Source organism: Eutrema salsugineum, unplaced genomic scaffold, assembly GCF_000478725.1.
Source record: "Eutrema salsugineum unplaced genomic scaffold, Eutsalg1_0 scaffold_1, whole genome shotgun sequence".
NCBI lineage: Eukaryota > Viridiplantae > Streptophyta > Magnoliopsida > Brassicales > Brassicaceae > Eutrema > Eutrema salsugineum.
In genome coordinates this window covers 8340056-8358952 of record NW_006256909.1, presented here as the reverse complement: position 1 = coordinate 8358952, position 18897 = coordinate 8340056, and the positions used below count along the sequence as shown (strand labels likewise).

The following is an 18897-nucleotide window of genomic DNA, read 5'->3' as shown; positions in this document are numbered from 1 at the left end:
ATGAATCTAAATTGAAATTAATTTTACATCTGCGAATATAAAGAACTGAAAACAAATTAAGAACAAAAAAAGTAATAATAATCTTTATGGGAAAAATATTTGTTTTACGAAATCAAGAAGAAGGAATGACGACGGTGCGCATCATGTTCTTGAATTCAAAAAAGTCAACGCGACCATCTTGATTCCGGTCAACGGAGACGATCATCTTCTCCACTCTCTCCATCTCTCCTCCTTCAGGCAACCCAAGCTTCTTCAGAACCGTCTGCAACTCCCTCGCGGAGATGAACCCGTCGCCGTTCTCGTCGAACACCTTAAACGCCTCCGCGAGATCCGATTCGTTTGCGGCGGCGGATTCCGGCGAAGAAGAATCATCGTCTTCTCCTGCTCCGCCGAAGAAGGATTCGTCGAGGGTCTTGTGGAGGGCGGAGAAATCGTCGAAGTTGAGACCGGTGTTTCCAGGCTGGATGTATGACTCGACGGTGGATTTGAGATCGGAGATATCTGCGTTGAGGCCGAGACGGGAGAGAGCTTGGCTTAGCTCCTCGACGGAGATGAATCCGTCGCCGTTTTTGTCGAACAAATCAAAGATACGTTGGAGACGAAGAGCGTTTAGGCTTGGGCTTCGAAGCCTGAACGATGACGACTGTATCGTAACTTTCTTATTCTCGCCGTTGCTCTCCATTGTCTTCTTCTTCCTTCTTCTTCTTCTTCTTCTTCTTCTTCTTCGTTTTGGAATTATAATCGACGAGTGATGAAAAGTCTAATTATAGAAGAGAAACAATTGGGGAATTGAAAATGTTTATGGGAAGGAGTCCGTTTTTGCCGGCGTTGACTTTTTCTGGCCCGCCATGTATGAAATTCGGACATCAAACCCATTAAGAGAGATTAATGTCTTAATGATGGATTACTTTCTTGGCTTATTTTGCTTATTTTATAACTGAAATTGCTTTCAAGTTGATTATACAAAACATGTCACGTCGTAGTAGTTACCGAATTTAATTGGAACGTTTCCACTTGCCAACTAAAAAAATGGGTTGTTTCAATTTTCTGCAAATTTTCTCAATAATCATAGAAAATTCAATCTCACAAAGAAAAACTATGTCTTTACAAAGCCATTCAAACTATTGAAAATCAAAACAAAACAATAAAGCTGAAATTGTTTCAATAACTCTTAACCTAAAAAACAGTACCTCAATGATCATACAAAGAAACCACCATGTCATAAATCTGCGTCAAGCTTGGTTGCTTCAATGGTGGTTTATCAGTACACATAAGTCCAAGTGTAATCGCTTGCTTAACTTGCTCCATCGATCTATCCTCAAGCTTCATCTTCTCATCAATCACTCTGCCTAGATTATCCGGATAATGAACTCTTATATACTCAAGATACCTCCTTTCTGAATCTTCTTGTTCCTCATCAGGTCTTAGATTTGTGATCATCTCCAAAAGAAACAATCCAAATTTGAATATATCTGTAACAACACAACAACAAAAACACACTTCTTAGTTTTTAACCTCAATAAAGAATTTCATAATTTCAGGAATGAAAAGAGCCTCACTTGTTGATGAGTTGTTTCCATCTCCGATCTTGAATTGAGAGATCAATGGTTCTTGATCCTCATCAGATAACAAAACACCGCTTGTGCTAAGATCAAATGTAATCTCAGGCCATTGTTCCGATAGATAACAAATACCTTCAACAACTCCCATAACCACTCTTAACCTTCTTCTCCATGATGAAGCCGATGAAGAACTCAACCAAGTCCCAACATTTTCTCCATTAATCCACTCTGTAACCAAAGCCCTCAAGTTTCTGCCATTACACCAACCCAAAACTCTTACCAAATTCTTCTGTCTAAGCTTAAAAACCGCCTCGCATTCCTCTGCGAACTCACGCCTTTTCTCCCTTGAAACCTTCTCTGTATAAACCTCGATCTTTGCCTCTGTCCCGTCTCTTAACGTTCCTCTGTAGATATCGACTCTATTGGTTTTGCTCACAAGCTTCTGATCTGAAAACTCATCGGTCGCTGCATCGAGCATCGCAGATGTGAACTTGTTGCTTCTCCGGCACGTTCTTGGTAAGTAATCAGGTCTTTTGAGACATATCCACCCAAAGCAAAAACAGAGCAAAATCACCATTAACGGAAACACAATCAGCAAGACCAAAACTTTCATCTTGTAACGCTTGACATTAGTAAGAACACCGGATTGTATGAAACTAGATGCGTTAAACCGTTTGAAGAAGCCGGAATCGGAGATCTTATCCTCCGAGAATCGGTTATACGAGAGATTCAAACGGGTCAGATTTGGTAATTTGGAGAGATTCTGAACCGGAACAAAACCAGAGAACTGGTTGTAACTCAGATCAAGAGTGCGAATCTGAGCACAAGACAGAACATTTGTCGGAAAACCGGTCTTGAGAGAGTTATTAACAAGCTCGATCTCGACGACGGTTAAAGGACAATACTTCCAGAAGAAATCGAAAGAGAGGTAGAGTGCAGCGGTTTTAGGGCGGCTGTTGATTCTGATTTTGGGGAAGGATTCAACGCAATTAGGGTTTTTGGACTCGTTGCAGAGATGGCTTGCAACGATTGTGGAGCGGAAGATCTCGACAATGTCCATCGGAGAAGAAGAGGTGTTGTTGCAGTAACGGAGAAGTGGATCACGAAGACAGTTTGTGGTAATGGTGGTGCTGAAATCAGGAGGTGGAGTGAGGTTGGCGAGATCTTCGACTACTGTCGCTGAGAGTATTGAGAGAGGAAGAAAGTGTGATGATAGTGAAGTGAGGAGGAAGAAGAAGAGAGAAGACGCCATTGGAGAATGATTTCGTTGTGCTGAAAAGAAAACGCTTTTTTGCTGTTGTTGTTGTTGTTGTTGTTGTTGTTGTGTGTATGTGATGGGAGAGAGAAGCAGAGTGGTGGTTTCGTGTTATTTGAGGTGTTGGCGGTTATGTTGAAACAGAGTGGGAGGATATTTACGCGCTCATTTTCATGCTCTTTTTTTTTCTCCATTCTTCATGCTTTTAGTGATCGTGTGCTTGGAAGTTGAAAGGTTATTCAAAAATATTTGGGGAAAATAAGTTTTACGATAGCTATATTATGGAAATTAAAAAAAGAAATCAATTTTATTAGTTAATTTTTTAAATTTATATACATACAATCTTGACATGTTTTACCTTGTAATCAAAATTATCTTGAAAAATGGAAAATCACAACATACGGAATATCACAAAAAAAACTTAACAAGATTGGTGAAAATGACCAGGACCGTGTCTTTAAAATTTAGTAGTAACAATATAAAATAAGGTTTGTGCCCACTGATCAATAATCCGTTCACCTCTACACTATCAAACCAAACATCTCTTTAACCAACTCAACTTATGAGTTTTTATACTAAATTTGTGTGTGTGTAAAGCTCAGACCGAAAATCTTTAAAATTTTGAGTAATATGCTGTAAACAAAAAATGATCTTAGAATAGTTTTGCTTGTAAAGATTGTAACACGAATCCATTCCTGTTATTTTTTAGGTAACTAAAAATATGTAGATGAATTGCAATGGGGTTTTTTTGAACGAGTAAGCGTTTATACTTTTGCTATATAATATCGGATTAATGGTATCTAAGCTGATGTATGTACTTTGGTATACAATAAAATCTATCAGAATTAACAAACTCACTCGAAGACAATATTCTAGAATGTAATATGATGAATATCATGATCGCAAGTTTTCAAAATTAAATGAGACTATATAAGGAACATCAAAGTCAGTCAAGATTTACAAAAGAAAAAACAAACCTTTTTTGCTATCTGTGGATGTTGAGCATGGCTTTAGCCTCCGTCTGCTGCTCCCTTCTTTGCTTCCCTCCTGACCTCATCCAATCTCCGCCACTCATCCACCGCTCTCTTCCTCATCTCTCCTTCCGCATTCTTCTCCAAGGCCAATTTACTAGCCTGTTTATGCTATTTGCAAGGCACAATGTATGGAGTAAGTTTATGACCCTAGCCCTTAGGAGGACTAGTTCTATATCGTCTGAGTTTCGCTTTCTTTTGGAATCAACATCTAACCGAATGTGTTGTTCAAAAACCAAAAAAAAAAATGGAAAAAAAAAACATTTAACCGAATGTGCTAGTATAAAAGCTGAGAAGATCATGTAAACGGCTTATCAAAAAACTAGATTAGACCATGCGTATACACCGTTTATGATATAATGTTTTTAATCTGTAAGAGTGTAATTAAACACGAATCCACTTCTATTGTAACTAAAATTTTTTGATGAATAGCAATGGTTTTTTTTTTTTTGAACGAGTAGAAGAATGTATGATATACTTTATTTTATTTTTTTGTCGAATTGTCGGAATTTTAAGAAAATATTTAGTAGATGGACTACCTAATGTCCAACAAAAAAAAATTATCTCCTCTAAAATTTTTATAATTTTTAATAAACACAACCATAACTGTAAATAATATATAATAATAAGTTTCTTACTTTCTTGAATATAGAATGGTTTCACCATATGTTACATTTCCACTAAAACTATCCACAATGGATTTTTTTTAACACCTTCTTTTTTATATTTTAAGAGTTCATATCATCTTCTTTCCTCCACCTAATAATTTAAAACCACTAAATTTTTTATATTTTACAATAATTTTGTTTAATAAAATTCAACACTATATTTCCAACACTTAAATAAATTGTCAAACTCATAAATAAAATATTAAAACTTCAAAATCACACATTAAAAACTTCACAATCAAACTCTTAAATCACACATTAAACTATTTTAAAAACTTTAAAATAAGAGCTTATAAAAAAAGTCTTAGAAAATTTATGGGAAAAAGAAGTTCTTTTATGTGTACCCAAATTAAGAAATAAATTTCTATTTATAGGATACAAAAATGATTAATTTTAGTATAAAATTATTGTTTTGTATAAAAAATACTATCGATTAATCTCAAAGAATTGAAATGAAATAAAAATCTAAAAACAACAAAGCAACTTTTTCATTGGTCCACGTGGCGTTTTGTCCTTGCTACTCTCATTTCATTTCAACACCCAAAAGGCCAAAATCAACACTCCATTAAACTCATTCAACTGTTCAACAAAAAAAAAAGCAACATAGTAATAAACATTTATATATCTACGTATGTATTCAACATTCTCTCACTAAAGGAGATTCCATATCTTTGTAGGTTTATTCAAAGTAAACTCACCAGAGTTTTATTATATATAATCCAAATCCCATTAACTACATTCTTCATAAAACAAATGTCTCGGACGTTTCTTTTTCTAAATTAAAAAAAAATAATAAAAAAATGAAAGAAGTACTTTGTATTCTGTTTATTGTTATTCTTTCGGTTTCAGATGCAAAAGTAACGAAACAAAATATTGAAAATTTCCTCAAATGTCTTCGTTGTCGGACAAGTCCAGAATATCCGATCACCGAAGCCATCTATAGCCCGCATAACTCAACCTTCGTGTCATCTTACGTGTCCTACACGAAAAACAAAAGGTACTTAAACCCTAACGACAAAAACCTAATAGCCATTGTTGCTGCAAAACATGAATCTCATGTTCAGGCAACCGTGGTCTGTGCAAAGTCCAACGGAATCCAGATCCGTATCCGTAGCGGCGGTCACGACTTGGAGGGCCTTTCTTACATCTCATCTTTACCTTTTGTCATTCTCGACATGCACAATCTCCGGTCTATTACCATTGACGTATCAACCAAGAAAGCTTGGGTTCAAGCTGGGGCGATCTTGGGGGAGCTCTACACCAAAATCGCTGAAGCGAGCAAAACGCTGGCGTTTCCAGCTGGCGTTTGCCCTACTGTAGGAGCGGGAGGACACATCAGCGGTGGAGGATACGGAAATCTGATCAGAAAATACGGAATCTCGGTGGATCATGTCGTTGATGCTCAACTAGTTGATGTCAACGGCAAGATCTTGAACAGAGCTTCCATGGGAGAAGATCTGTTTTGGGCCATTCGAGGTGGTGGAGGTGCGAGCTTTGGAGTTATCCTCTCGTGGAAAATCAACCTCGTTGAGGTCCCAGAGATCTTAACAGTGTTTAAAGTTAACAAAACACTTCAACAAGGAGCCACTAATGTTCTGTACAAGTGGCAGATTGTCTCTAGCAAATTACCACAAGGGCTTTTCTTGAGAGCAATGCCTGATATCACAAATGGAGAGAAATCCGGTGATAAAACCATTGCGGTTAAGTTCTTTGCTCAGTTTTTAGGCTCAGCGAAAACACTAATGGAGATTATGAAGAAGAACTTGCCTGAACTAGGGCTAAAACGTGAAGATTGCTACGAAATGAGCTGGCTTAATACGACAATGTTTTGGGCAAATTATCCTATGGGAACATCGACGAGCGTTCTTCTAGATAGGCCATCTGATCCTCCAGGAGCATTCTACAAAGGAAAATCAGATTATGTCAAGAAACCGATCCCAAAAAAAGGAATGAAGAAGATTTGGAAAACAATGTTGAAATTCAACAATGTGTGGATGCAGTGGAACCCTTACGGCGGAGTGATGGACCAAATTCCGGCGAATGCCACGGCGTTTCCTCACCGGAAAGGAAACTTGTTCAAGATTCAGTACTTTGCGTTATGGATCGACGCAAACGCCACAGACGCTAATCTCCGTTTGATGAAAAAGCTTTACCATGTGGCGGAGCCGTACGTGTCAAGCAATCCGAGAGAGGCGTTTTTGAATTACAGAGACGTCGATGTTGGAAGCAATCCGAGCGGAGAGACCAGTGTTGAAGAAGCTGAGATCTATGGATCGAAGTATTTCTTGGGAAATTTGAAGAGATTGATGGATGTTAAAGCTAAGTATGATCCTGAGAATTTCTTCAGGTATGAGCAGAGTATTCCTCCTGTTCTTGCAATGTAACTCTTTAATGGGACTTTTCTGTTGGATAAGTTATGTTGCATTAATTAAGCTCATGCAACTTGCATAGATCAAACCTATTTGTCCTACTTACAGTACGTACGTAAGATTTATGTTTTGTGATATTAGTCAATGATCAATAAAAAAAATTGGGAATTTTTGTGTTAATTGTTGAACGAATCAACATAATACTGATCGATTCGTTCGTGTAGGTACCATCATAGGAAAATATAGTTGATTATTTTTGAAAATACTATTTTTTTAAGAAAAAATTATAATTTGCTACCTACAATACCATCGACCATTGTTAGTTGGCACATTTCTTGGGATATTGATGTCACTCGTAATTTGTTATCTTGGTTCCATGCATCCTCCATAGTTGCAGAAATACTGTGAGCATATGGAACCGCGTTAATAGATGATGGTAGTGTTGTGCTTATTTACCAAACAGCTATACATCAAAACCAGTGTAATTATAATGCAAACCTAAAAATGTTGAAATTTTTTTCAGAATAACTCTACTCGGAAACTTTACGAAACATATTTTTACATAAAGATCAGTGTAAGAAATAAATACATCTTACGAAATAAAACTACGTATCGATATCAAATAAATAATTATGCAAATTTAGTAAGCAAGGCAAATAATCATATCCTTATTTCTTTGTAGAAATTACAAATCGTTCTTTTCAATAAGATGCTTTGATATGTTATTATTTGTTTCCTGAATTATATGGCCTAAGGTTTCATTCATCTATATTGATATGTGTAATAAATTATAGATAAATGTATAAGTTTTGTTTGTTTTTTTTACAAATTTATTCAAATAATTTTCAATTTAATTAATTATGTCAAATCTAGCACATTTCTTCTTTGTTTTGGGTCAACTCTAGCACATTTCTTTCATCTATAAGAAGATATGGTCTAATGTAATAAGTTAGGGATTTTTTCATATTAAGTCATTAATGTGTGGAAGATCTTTGATCAACAAAATCTTTACTTAACAAAGTTAAATCATAACTGATAATCATTAAAAACAAGGTAGGTTTCTTTAATATCAGTTTCACTTCACTCTACGTTTCCATCAATAAAAATCTATCGATGTTTTCAACTTTCCCTCATTGACCAAAATTAGGCCTTCGAATTAAATTTCTCTGCGGAGTTTTAATTCTATAAATCGAAATGCCAATAAATACGTAAAACAAATTGCTTGGGCTTTCTTTTCTCTGCAGAGTTTAGTTTTCTCCGCAGAGTTCTTCAAACAAGAAAGATAACAATGAAAGAAGTAGTTTTCGTTGTGTTTCTTGTTCTACTTGTTATAGTTTCAGATGCGGAAGTAACTAAACCAAATAATGGAAACTTCCTCCGGTGCCTTCATGATCGGACCAGACAGGAGAATCCGATCACCGAAGCCCTTTATACTCCCGATAACTCAACATTCGTGTCAACTTACGTGTCCTACACGAAAAACAAAAGGTACTCAAACCCTAACGACACAAACCTAATAACCATCATTGCCGCAAAACATGAATCTCACGTTCAGGCAACCGTGGTCTGCGCAAAGTCCAACGGAGTCCAGATACGAATCCGAAGCGGCGGTCACGACTACGAGGGTCTTTCGTACATCTCGTCTGTGCCATTTGTTGTTCTTGATATGCACAATCTCCGGTCTATTACCATTGACGTGTCCAGCAAGAAAGCTAAGGTTCAAGCTGGTGCGACCTTGGGAGAGATCTACACCAAAATCGCTGAAGCAAGCAAAACGCTAGCGTTTGCGGCTGGCGTTTGCCCCACTTTAGGAGCGGGAGGACATATCAGCGGCGGAGGATACGGTAATCTGATTAGAAAATACGGAATCTCGGTGGATCATGTCGTTGATGCTCAGTTAGTTGATGTCAATGGCAAGATCTTGAATCGAGCCTCCATGGGAGAAGATTTGTTTTGGGCGATTCGTGGCGGTGGTGGTGCTAGCTTCGGTGTAATCCTCTCGTGGACGATTAACCTCGTTGAGGTCCCAAAGACTATTACAGTGTTTAAGGTCAACAAAACATTAGAACAAGGAGCCACTGATGTTCTCTACAAATGGCAGCTTGTCTCTAGCAAATTGCCTAAAGAGCTTTTCTTGAGAGCAATGCCTCAGGTCGCAAAAGGAGCGAAATCCAAGGGTAAAACCATCGCGGTTAACTTTTACGCTCAGTTCTTAGGCTCATCAACGAAGCTCATGAAGATTATAAACAAGAACTTGCCTGAATTAGGACTAAAACGTGAAGATTGCTATGAAATGAGTTGGCTTAATACGACAACGTTTTGGGCGGATTATCCGGTTGGGACACCGACGAGCGTTCTTCTGAAAAGACCATTGGAGCCACCAGGAGCATTCTTCAAAAGCAAATCTGATTACGTCAAGAAACCGATCCCAAAAGAAGGAATGAAAAAGATTTGGAAAACAATGTTGAAATTTAACAATGTGTGGATGCAGTGGAACCCTTACGGCGGAGTGATGGACCAAATTCCGGCGAATGCCACCGCGTTTCCTCACCGGAAAGGAAACTTGTTCAAGATTCAGTACTTTGCGTTATGGATCGACGCAAACGCCACAGACGCTAATCTCGGTTTGATGAAAGAACTTTATGAGATGGCGAAGCCGTACGTGTCAAGTAACCCAAGAGAGGCGTTTTTGAATTACAGAGATATCGATGTTGGAAGCAATCCGAGTGGAGAGACAAATATTGAAGAAGCTGACATTTATGGATCCAAGTATTTCTTGGGGAATTGGAAAAGACTGATGAATATTAAAGCTAAGTATGATCCTAAGAATTTCTTCAGGTACGAACAGAGTATTCCTCCTGTTCGTGCTATGTGACTTTTGTTACTAAGTTTTGTGAGCATATATACCAAAAAGATAAAGTAAAATGTAATGTGTGCATGCATTATATAGCTCATGTAATTTGCATAAAGTATTTATCCTGCGTATGATTGTGTGTTTTTATTCAATGATCAACCAAAAACTTTGGGAGTATTCATGTTTACTTTTTGAAAGAATAGACACAACATAATATTCGTTCGTCTAGATGTCTATACAGAAACATAAAGCTATGTTTGAAAATATCTTTTGTTTTTAAATATTCATGTTCATAGTCCTGTGTTGATCAGGCTGGTGATGGTTTTACTATTATAACGTCTCTTGTTGTTAGTTATTCTTTACAAACTTGTGATTTTTGGATGGATTATTTAACATGAAGATCCTTCATGTTAAGAATCTTAGCATTTCACTCTACTGGTGAAGCAGGGAAAGCTTTTTGAGTGTCAAGGTAACCTATTATTCTTCACATTAAATTGGTGTATATGATGAGATTCTCAATAGGTTAGTTACTAAATCACAATGGTGCACATGACAATCAACCTTAATTCTATGATCAATGGTGGTTCCATTTTCTTTCACCCTTCTTCCCACTCGACGTCGTCTTCTTCTTCTTTTTCATCATCTGCTTGCACATTTAAGTCCACCTTGTAGTCTCCATTTGCTGCAACAGGAGCCTCTTCTTCCCATTCCACATCTTCTTCATCTTCCTCTTCACGTTTGGACTTCATACCAACCTGACGATCTGAGGATGTTGTAGAAGCCAACTCAATGTCAGGAGTGGTTAATACCCCTGCAGATTCTTGCTGATTCAGCTTTTCAGCTACCTCTTGCTGCTTCAGTAGAGCGGCGTAGTAAGCTTTGATATATTCATCCTGAAGCCAAAAAACGGAAATAAAATGTATCAAGATTCTCGAAACACAATCCACAAGATGCTACATACTGTAGGAATCTAAAATATACACAGAAACTTTACACAAAAGGCATATACCTTCAGATCCTTATCATCGCCATTTCCCATGGCTGATTCATCTGAAATTTTGACTGATCCTCCAGAGACACCATCATCAGTGTTTGCTTCATGTCTCATCTCTCCTCTTTGTTCATCCGTCAGATTCATTCCTTCTTTGATCATCCATGAAGGGAAAACTTTCTGACTAGAATCTCCACCTTCAGATTTAACATCTTCTTTTCCTTCACCAAGGTTAACCTCAACCTAACCATATGTAAGATTTATGAAATCAATTTAAGAAATCAACATCTTCTTCATCTTCAATAGTAACATTTAACTTGTATATACATTGAGAAGTGTAACTAATGATCACCTTTGTCTCTCCGAGAAATTGCATCGATGTTGAACCATACCCACCCTGTGACCTCGAAGGATCGTTAGGGTTCAGACCACCATTTTCATGAGCAGCCCTAGCCGCACGAGCCTCCCATTCCGGATAAGATTCATAGTCAGGAAACGGTAGGTCTTCTACTTTATGTATTTGACCCATCAGATCCTGCACTTTATTTCCAATCAATATCATAACTCTTTCTGATGCCATCATGAATATGGACCAATAATTTCTGATATTTATAGAATTTTCTAGAATATTGAACTGAGCTGCTAAATTAATATACACAGACCTCCACCATCTGAAGTTTCTTTGCATAGCCATCTCCATTTACTACATCTTTGGAAGTTAGCTTTTTACATTCCACAACAAGTTCACCATTGCATTTCTCACAATGAAAAGAATCGTCTTCCATAGAAAGTAATCTCAGGGCATCCAGTGCATTATATCTATACCAGAAATGAGAGTCTGTTAATTCAGGGTTTAGTGAACACAACACAACTCATCAATGTAAAGATTTTTATAAGAACAGAAAGAGCAGTGGACTTTACTTCCTTTGGCATTTAGGACAGCCATACTCTTGAACAGTATTCTTATCTTCTTGTTCATCTTTGAGTTTTTTTTTAATCCGGCACAGCTTACACCGAACAATATCATATATCTGTAAGAGAAAAGAAGTGCTATAAGGTAGTTTGATCTAAAGAAGTAAATTAAAAGGTAAAACAGCAAACTGAAAGCAAAAAAAAAAAAAAAGGTACTAAGGATATGAAGCATACCTGTTGATAATCAAGACAGCAGTATGAGTACGTTTGGAGCTTAACTTTGTCCTCTGCTCGGCCATCAGTTGTAGCAGCCACTGCACCACTATATATCTTTGCATTCTTCTGAAAAGATTGAGCATAAGAAAAAACAGAAGTGAGAGGGAACAATCTTTGCGATATAGGCTTCGCAAGAAGAATATTGATGCGATAAGTTCTATATATCAATCTAATAAAGCATAGTTTCTGCACATACCTCTTTCCGGTGGTGACGCTTGACCAATTTTTGTTCTTCAAAGTGTCTTAATATTTTCCGGAGTAGCTTGGCATTTATCCTCAAGTCTTTTGCCAAATCTTCTTCTCTAACCCATTGCCGCCTAGAAGACATAGAACAGAAGCAATACCAAGAAATGAAAGGTCAGTGAAAACATAGCGGGTTTTAAGCAATATCAATCTTGAAACAGCCAATAATCAAGTTTCACAAGTTAGTCTACCATTCTCCTTATTAAACATAAAAAAAACCAGTCTGGAAACTACTAACTGTGACAACTTTAGATGTTATCCAGATTCACCTAATAGACTTTGTGGGTAGTAAAAGTAGAGGAGATGCATACAAACCTCGTAAGCGAGTCCAGCACCACAACGGCAATCCCTCTGTCGTCAGTTCTTGCAGATATCGGCTGATCATCTCTTCTCGTGGTATACTGATCATAGGAAACCCTTGCTACAAGCCTCACCAACCTGAAAAATTAAATTAAAAAGGCAACATAGGAAATGCAAAAACATATATATATATATGACGAATTTAGTCAAGAAAGTATCAATATGTGTGTGATTGGATAGAAACACAAAGTTCTATGGTATAGACTACAGAGAGAGAGCGAGAGAGATACCTGGTAAATAGCTTGAGCACAACGGTTCTCTGCACCGGGACTGATATATCCATGGTCATAGCAAACCAGATACTTGCATTTACCAGTTGAGGAGGCCAGTATTAATTAGGTTTATGTTTGATACAAACCACCCAGCATAGAAGTTAAAACAGAGTAATCACCGGATAAGTAACTAACAGAGGGGTCAAATAAAAAACAAGAAACCAAAGCAGAGCAAGAAGCTTGTGAAACTTAAGCACACTGCAGAACAAAGGAAAACGGCAGGAGCTAGTTTCTTGGAAACTGGTCTAAAGATACGATTTTAATGATTCAAGGCCAAAGAAAAAGCTATTCCCCCACTCGATATTGGCTCACACAGTAAGATATTAAATGTTTGTAGAGCAAAACAGAGAGATGAAACTTGTTCCAAAATTGTATTATGGAAAGCAATACGCTAATTCCACCGACCGTGAAACAATAACAATGGACTTGAACAACCACGGAGGTGATATTTGCTCAGAATCTAAGAAATAGAAACCAATTTCCAAAGAAAAGCCATAAAAAAACACGCAATGCGAAAAGGGTGAGAAATCGGAGAGGAGAAAAATGCGATCGATTTCAAGAAAACTGTGCGACAGCACAAGGACCATAAAATTAGGGTTTCTACGTTATAACCCGACAATTCTTGGTGACGTTTCTACGATATCCGACGAAGCTTACCGGAGAGAAATTAGAGAGAGACAGAGAAAGATCGCGGCGCAGAGCGAGAGCGAGGAACAAGAACAACAAAAAAAAAAGGTTTTTACACAAAAGGTTGTGTTTTTAAAAGCGAAAGTTTTTATAGCGGTATCCTCAACAGCCCGGGCCCAAGTTTACTATGGCCTTATTACTACGATTAACAGTTAAATATTTTTAGTTAAGGTTATTTGAAAAAAATGACAGGTTTGAGTAGCTCGGTAACATGTCGGATTCGAACTTGTTTGTACATAAAATTGCTAAATGAATGAGAATTTTCATCATTTCGGATAAGTTTCTTCAAAATTCAGGATACTATTTTTCAGGATAAATTATGTGAAGTTTTTAGAAATTTTCAACAGAGAATAGATTATTCAAGTTCTTTGTTATTATTTCCAACAGGGGTTGTTCAAACAATCAGATTTAATTCTTTGGACTATTGACTAAGAAAATTTTATGTATTCAACTTATGGTACATTACGTATCCAAAATTCCATTAATAAACATCTATATCTATGCATGTATTCAACTTTCCTTCATTACTTTCCATATTCCGAAGGGTTTAGTTTGAATAAACCCATATCACCAAAAATATTCAGCTTTCGAATTCTCTTTTTCAGCTGACTTTTATCCTACAAATCGAAATCCCAACAAATACTGAAATACATATAACAAATTACTTGGTCATCTTTTTTCTTTTGATTTCTACGAAAAAAAAAAATACAAACAAACAAAATGAAAGTAGGTTTTGCTCTGTTTCTTGTTCTTCTTGTTTCGGTTTCAGAGGCAAAAATAACGAAACAGAATATTGGAAACTTCCTTCGATGTCTTCGCTCTCGGACCAGTCCCCTGAATCCGATAACCGAAGCTCTCTACAATCACGATAACTCCACCTTTGTGTCCACTTACGTATCCTACACGAAAAACAAAAGGTGCTCAAACCCTAACGACACAAACCTAATAGCCATTGTTGCTGCAAAACATGAATCTCATGTTCAGGAAACCGTGGTCTGTGCAAAGTCCAACGAGATCCAGATACGAATCCGAAGCGTTGGTCACGACTACGAAGGTCTTTCTTACATCTCATCTGTGCCGTTTGTTATTCTCGACATGCACAATCTCCGGTCTATTACCATTGACGTGTCCAACAAGAAAGCTTGGGTTCAAGCTGGTGCTACCTTGGGAGAGCTCTACACCAAAATCGCTGAAGCAAGCAAAACGCTGGCGTTTGCGGCTGGCGTTTGCCCTACGGTAGGAGCGGGAGGACACATTAGCGGCGGAGGATACGGAAATCTGATAAGAAAGTATGGAATCTCGGTGGATCATGTTGTTGATGCTCAGTTAGTTGATGCCAATGGCAAGATCTTGAACAGAGCTTCCATGGGAGAAGATTTGTTTTGGGCCATTCGTGGTGGTGGCGGTGCGAGCTTTGGCGTTATCCTCTCCTGGAAAATCAACCTCGTCGAGGTCCCAGAGACCTTGACAGTGTTTAAGGTCAACAAAACATTGGAACAAGGAGTCAATGATGTCCTCTATAAATGGCAACTTGTCTCTAGCAAATTGCCTCGAGAGCTTTTCTTGAGTGCAATGCCACAAATCACGAAGGGAGCAAAATCCGACGAGAAAACCATTGCGGTTGCGTTCTCCGCTCAGTACTTAGGCTCAGCAGAGAAACTAATGGCGATTATAAGCAAGAGTTTGCCTGAATTAGGGCTAAAACGTGAAGATTGTAACGAAATGAGTTGGATTAATACGACGACGTTTTGGGCGGATTTCCCGGTCGGGACACCAACGAGTGTTCTTCTTAAGAGGCCATTAGAACCTCCAGGAGCATTCTTCAAGAGCAAATCTGATTACGTCAAGAAACCTATCCCAAAAGAAGGAATGGAGAAGATTTGGAAAATGATGTTGAAATTCAACAATGTGTGGATGCAGTGGAACCCTTACGGTGGAGTGATGGACAAGATTCCGGCGAATGCCACCGCGTTTCCTCACCGGAAAGGAAACTTGTTCAAGATTCAGTACTTTTCGTTCTGGAACGACGCAAACGTTACAGACGCTAATCTCGGTTCGATGAAGGAGCTTTACGACGTGACGGAGCCGTACGTGTCAAGTAACCCGAGAGAAGCGTTTCTGAATTACAGAGACATCGATATTGGAAGCAATCTGAGTGGAGAGACAAATACTGAAGAAGCTGAGATCTATGGATCGAAGTATTTCTTGGGGAATTTGAAGAGACTGATGGATGTTAAAGCTAAGTATGATCCTGAGAATTTCTTCAGGTATGAGCAGAGTATTCCTCCTCTTCGTGCTATGTGACCGAGCATATTAATCCAAAAAAAAAACTATATAATAAGTTATTCGAGCATGCATTATTTAGAGCTCATGTAATTTGCATAACATATTTGTCCTAGCTACTTACATTAGGAATTCTCTGTTTTGTGATATTATACAATGATCAATAAAGAATTTGGGACTATTTATGTTAACTTTTTGAAAAAAAAAAAATCAGAAGCATAATAGCTAGATAGCCTAGATTAGTGTGTGTACGTAGTGTTAGTGTAGATCGTTAAAGGGAACTAAAGTTGTGTTGGAAAGCAACTTTTCGTAGCAAGTCAAGTATCTGAAAATTTCTGATATTTTAAGGTATCGGTAATTCGGTACGTTTCCGAAAAAAAACTATTCTTTCTATAATTAACTATAAATAAATATTAAAAAATTGAACCTGCCCTCGATTGCGTCTATATCCACAATATAATTCTGTCCGGATCTTATTAGGAAAGAGACGATATCCATGGTTCATAATATCATATGGATCTTATTTGGGAAGATACCACACTTTAAGAGATCGATATCCACGGTTCATAATATCATATGGTCCACAGACATTACTCATACAACTGTTAACGGATAATCATATAAATCTTTCAATAATTTTTACATTCAACACCTTAACTATACAATCTGCCCATAATGTCGACAGAATTTCACATCATACACCCAAATATTAATTTAGATGTGAACACTTGACAATTAACCTCAAGGCTTTTTCTTCTGAATTTAAAATTTACCTCAAGTTCCACTACAAAACAAAGCCTTCTCTTTTTTTGACATCAATCCAAAATAGTCCCATTCTCAATCACTCGGCTTCTTACGAGTGTACCTGACAAATGCCATTCAATCATCACATCCATCTATATCTTTTTGGATCAATACGTGTTATTCTTATCTATCAAACATTTTTTCAAATATATATATCCCACTACAAAGTTTAAATACATTTCTCCTCAAACAACTAATTTTGTTATGAATTATAGCATATGAATATATGTACAGTTATGTATATGTCACTATGCTTCTCTATACATAATTATTATATTTTTATATTTAGAAGAGAGAGACGAGAGTAGAGAGAAGCTATTGCTTCTTCATCTTATTATTGAACTTGTTTTTCTCAACTTAACTTCTCTTACATGTACTGACCCTTATTTATACAATCTTAACTTCTCTTACATGTACTGATCCTTATTTATACAAGAAACAAAGTCAGCGAAAGAAACTTCACGTTAAAGTAAATACTAAAAATATTGATGTGGATAATATATATGTACGTTTTCTTTCTGCCTAACAAAACTTACTTCACTCTTCCACCTTTCTACCTTACAAAGCAAAACTCCATCATTGCAACAAAAAAAAAAAATGAAACTCCAAATCTTCTTTAGCTCTAAATTAGCCTTCTTCACTTCCATCTTCTTACTTCTATCGATTCCTCATGCAGTTTCAGCTGACCGGTCTAATCACACCGGTTTTCTCCAATGTCTCTCTCTCCGGTTAAACGACTCCAACATCGTCTCAAAAGTCATACATACACCAAACGATTCTTCTTTCTCCTCCGTCTTAACTTCCTTAATACAAAACCAGAGATTCTCTGCTCCTGATACACCTAAACCGGTTTTAATCCTAACTCCGGTTCAACCTTCCCACGTCCAATCGGCGGTTAAATGCGCACGCCGGTACGGCATCCACATCAGAACAAGAAGCGGAGGACACGACTACGAAGGTCTATCTTACGTCACACACAAGCCCTTCGTCGTCATCGATCTAAGGAATCTCCGGTCTATCGCAATCGATGTCGATAACCGGTCGGTTTGGGTCCAAACCGGAGCCACGATCGGTGAATTATACTACGAAATCGGTAGAAAAAACAAAACTTTAGCGTTCCCCGCCGGTGTTTGCCCCACCGTCGGCGTCGGAGGACACTTTAGCGGCGGAGGGTACGGTACCCTTCTGAGAAAACACGGTTTAGCGGCCGATCACGTGACGGACGCGCGTGTGGTCGACGCGCGAGGGAGGATTCTTGGAAGGCGAGAGATGGGAGAAGATTTCTTCTGGGCGATTCGTGGAGGTGGTGGTTCGAGCTTTTGCGTTGTTCTCTCATGGAAGATCGGTTTAATCGATGTTCCGTCGAGGTTAACCGTCTTCAACGTCACGAAATTCTCAGAACAGAGCGCTTTGAAGATCATCCATCGTTGGCAGTTCGTCTCTGATAAAGTCTCTGATGATTTATTCGTGCGAGTTATGTTGCAGAGATACAAGAACATGGTTCGAGCTTCGTTTCCGGGTCTGTATCTCGGTTCGGTTACTAATTTATTGAAATTGGTAAACCGGGAATTTCCTGAGTTGGGTTTGGAGAAGAGAGACTGTAAAGAAATGAGCTGGATCGAGTCAGTGGTTTGGTTCGCCGAGTTAGGAGAAGAACCGATCGATGTTCTTAGAAAACGCACACGCGCGTCGCTGTCTTTCAAGGCTAAATCCGATTTCGTTCAAGAACCGATGCCTGAGATCGCGGTTTCCAAGATTTGGAGAAGATTGCAAGAACCGGAAGCAGAGTTTGCTCAGCTGATCTTCACACCGTTTGGTGGTAAAATGAGTGAGATTTCGGATTACGAGACGCCGTTTCCGCATCGTAAAGGGAATGTATACGAGATTCAGTATTTGAATTATTGGAGGAGAGGAGAAGAGAAAGAGAAGTGTATGAGATGGGTGGAGAGAGTTTACGATGAGATGAGTGGGTTTGTAGCGAGATCTCCGAGAGGAGCTTATATTAATCTGAGAGATCTTGATTTGGGGATGTATGTTGGTGTCAAGAGGAGTAAGTACGAGGAAGGTAAGAGTTGGGGAGTTAAGTATTTTAAGAATAATTTCGAGAGATTGGTGAGAGTGAAGACGAGTGTTGATCCTTTTGATTTCTTCTGTGATGAACAGAGCATTCCTACTCTTAAATCTGTTCAAGTTATGTGAAAGAGTCGAATGTTTTGAAAAAATGAAAGATTGGAGATTTTTTGTGTCGGAAAAACAGGAAGCATGGAGTGATAGTGAGTGTTTGTGTTAGTGTATAGTATATGTTATCAAGTAGTTTAAAAATATTTGAA

General features: G+C 38.0%; 7 protein-coding genes across 7 annotated transcripts; 4 read left to right on the top strand and 3 right to left on the bottom strand.

Annotated features, from left to right (window-relative positions):
* Positions 1 to 7: 7 nt before the first annotated feature.
* On the bottom strand, positions 8 to 752 carry LOC18029884 (calcium-binding protein CML42). Its single transcript, XM_006413796.2, has one exon. It carries the CDS (start codon positions 680 to 682, stop codon positions 113 to 115), a length of 570 nt encoding a protein of 189 aa, XP_006413859.1. The 5' UTR covers positions 683 to 752; the 3' UTR covers positions 8 to 112.
* Positions 753 to 1191: 439 nt separating this feature from the next.
* LOC18029883 (LRR receptor-like serine/threonine-protein kinase HSL2) lies at positions 1192 to 2814 on the bottom strand. The gene is made up of 2 exons (XM_006413795.1): positions 1560 to 2814; positions 1192 to 1472 (listed from the first exon to the last, which is right to left on the bottom strand). Exons 1-2 carry the CDS (start codon positions 2812 to 2814, stop codon positions 1192 to 1194), a joined length of 1536 nt encoding a protein of 511 aa, XP_006413858.1.
* A 2502-nt stretch (positions 2815 to 5316) lies between these two features.
* Positions 5317 to 6900, top strand: LOC18029882 (berberine bridge enzyme-like 17). Its single transcript, XM_006413794.1, has one exon. The coding sequence runs from the start codon at positions 5317 to 5319 to the stop codon at positions 6898 to 6900; it is 1584 nt and encodes a 527-aa protein (XP_006413857.1).
* A 1273-nt stretch (positions 6901 to 8173) lies between these two features.
* LOC18029881 (berberine bridge enzyme-like 17) lies at positions 8174 to 9760 on the top strand. The gene has a single exon (XM_006413793.1). The coding sequence runs from the start codon at positions 8174 to 8176 to the stop codon at positions 9758 to 9760; it is 1587 nt and encodes a 528-aa protein (XP_006413856.1).
* Positions 9761 to 10335: 575 nt separating this feature from the next.
* On the bottom strand, positions 10336 to 12879 carry LOC18029880 (general transcription factor IIE subunit 1). Its single transcript, XM_024149890.1, has 9 exons — positions 12752 to 12879; positions 12477 to 12599; positions 12109 to 12235; positions 11877 to 11984; positions 11652 to 11761; positions 11389 to 11549; positions 11083 to 11294; positions 10749 to 10973; positions 10336 to 10632 (listed from the first exon to the last, which is right to left on the bottom strand). Exons 1-9 carry the CDS (start codon positions 12808 to 12810, stop codon positions 10336 to 10338), a joined length of 1422 nt encoding a protein of 473 aa, XP_024005658.1. The 5' UTR covers positions 12811 to 12879.
* A 1321-nt stretch (positions 12880 to 14200) lies between these two features.
* On the top strand, positions 14201 to 15784 carry LOC18029879 (berberine bridge enzyme-like 17). Its single transcript, XM_006413791.1, has one exon. It carries the CDS (start codon positions 14201 to 14203, stop codon positions 15782 to 15784), a length of 1584 nt encoding a protein of 527 aa, XP_006413854.1.
* Positions 15785 to 17013: 1229 nt separating this feature from the next.
* LOC18029878 (berberine bridge enzyme-like 18) lies at positions 17014 to 18897 on the top strand. The gene has a single exon (XM_006413790.2). It carries the CDS (start codon positions 17165 to 17167, stop codon positions 18764 to 18766), a length of 1602 nt encoding a protein of 533 aa, XP_006413853.1. The 5' UTR covers positions 17014 to 17164; the 3' UTR covers positions 18767 to 18897.

Excerpts from the sequence above, each read along its gene's own strand:
- LOC18029884 (XM_006413796.2), bottom strand. The coding sequence starts at position 682 with ATGGAGAGCAACGGCGAGAATAAGAAAGTTACGATACAGTCGTCATCG.
- LOC18029883 (XM_006413795.1), bottom strand. The coding sequence starts at position 2,814 with ATGGCGTCTTCTCTCTTCTTCTTCCTCCTCACTTCACTATCATCACAC. Across the intron at positions 1,473-1,559 it reads TGGAAACAACTCATCAACAA|ATATATTCAAATTTGGATTG; the intron begins GTGAGGCTCTTT and ends GTGTTGTTACAG.
- LOC18029882 (XM_006413794.1), top strand. The coding sequence starts at position 5,317 with ATGAAAGAAGTACTTTGTATTCTGTTTATTGTTATTCTTTCGGTTTCA.
- LOC18029881 (XM_006413793.1), top strand. The coding sequence starts at position 8,174 with ATGAAAGAAGTAGTTTTCGTTGTGTTTCTTGTTCTACTTGTTATAGTT.
- LOC18029880 (XM_024149890.1), bottom strand. The coding sequence starts at position 12,810 with ATGACCATGGATATATCAGTCCCGGTGCAGAGAACCGTTGTGCTCAAG. Across the intron at positions 11,762-11,876 it reads GCTGTCTTGATTATCAACAG|ATATATGATATTGTTCGGTG; the intron begins GTATGCTTCATA and ends TTTCTCTTACAG. Across the intron at positions 10,974-11,082 it reads AATTTCTCGGAGAGACAAAG|GTTGAGGTTAACCTTGGTGA; the intron begins GTGATCATTAGT and ends ACATATGGTTAG.
- LOC18029879 (XM_006413791.1), top strand. The coding sequence starts at position 14,201 with ATGAAAGTAGGTTTTGCTCTGTTTCTTGTTCTTCTTGTTTCGGTTTCA.
- LOC18029878 (XM_006413790.2), top strand. The coding sequence starts at position 17,165 with ATGAAACTCCAAATCTTCTTTAGCTCTAAATTAGCCTTCTTCACTTCC.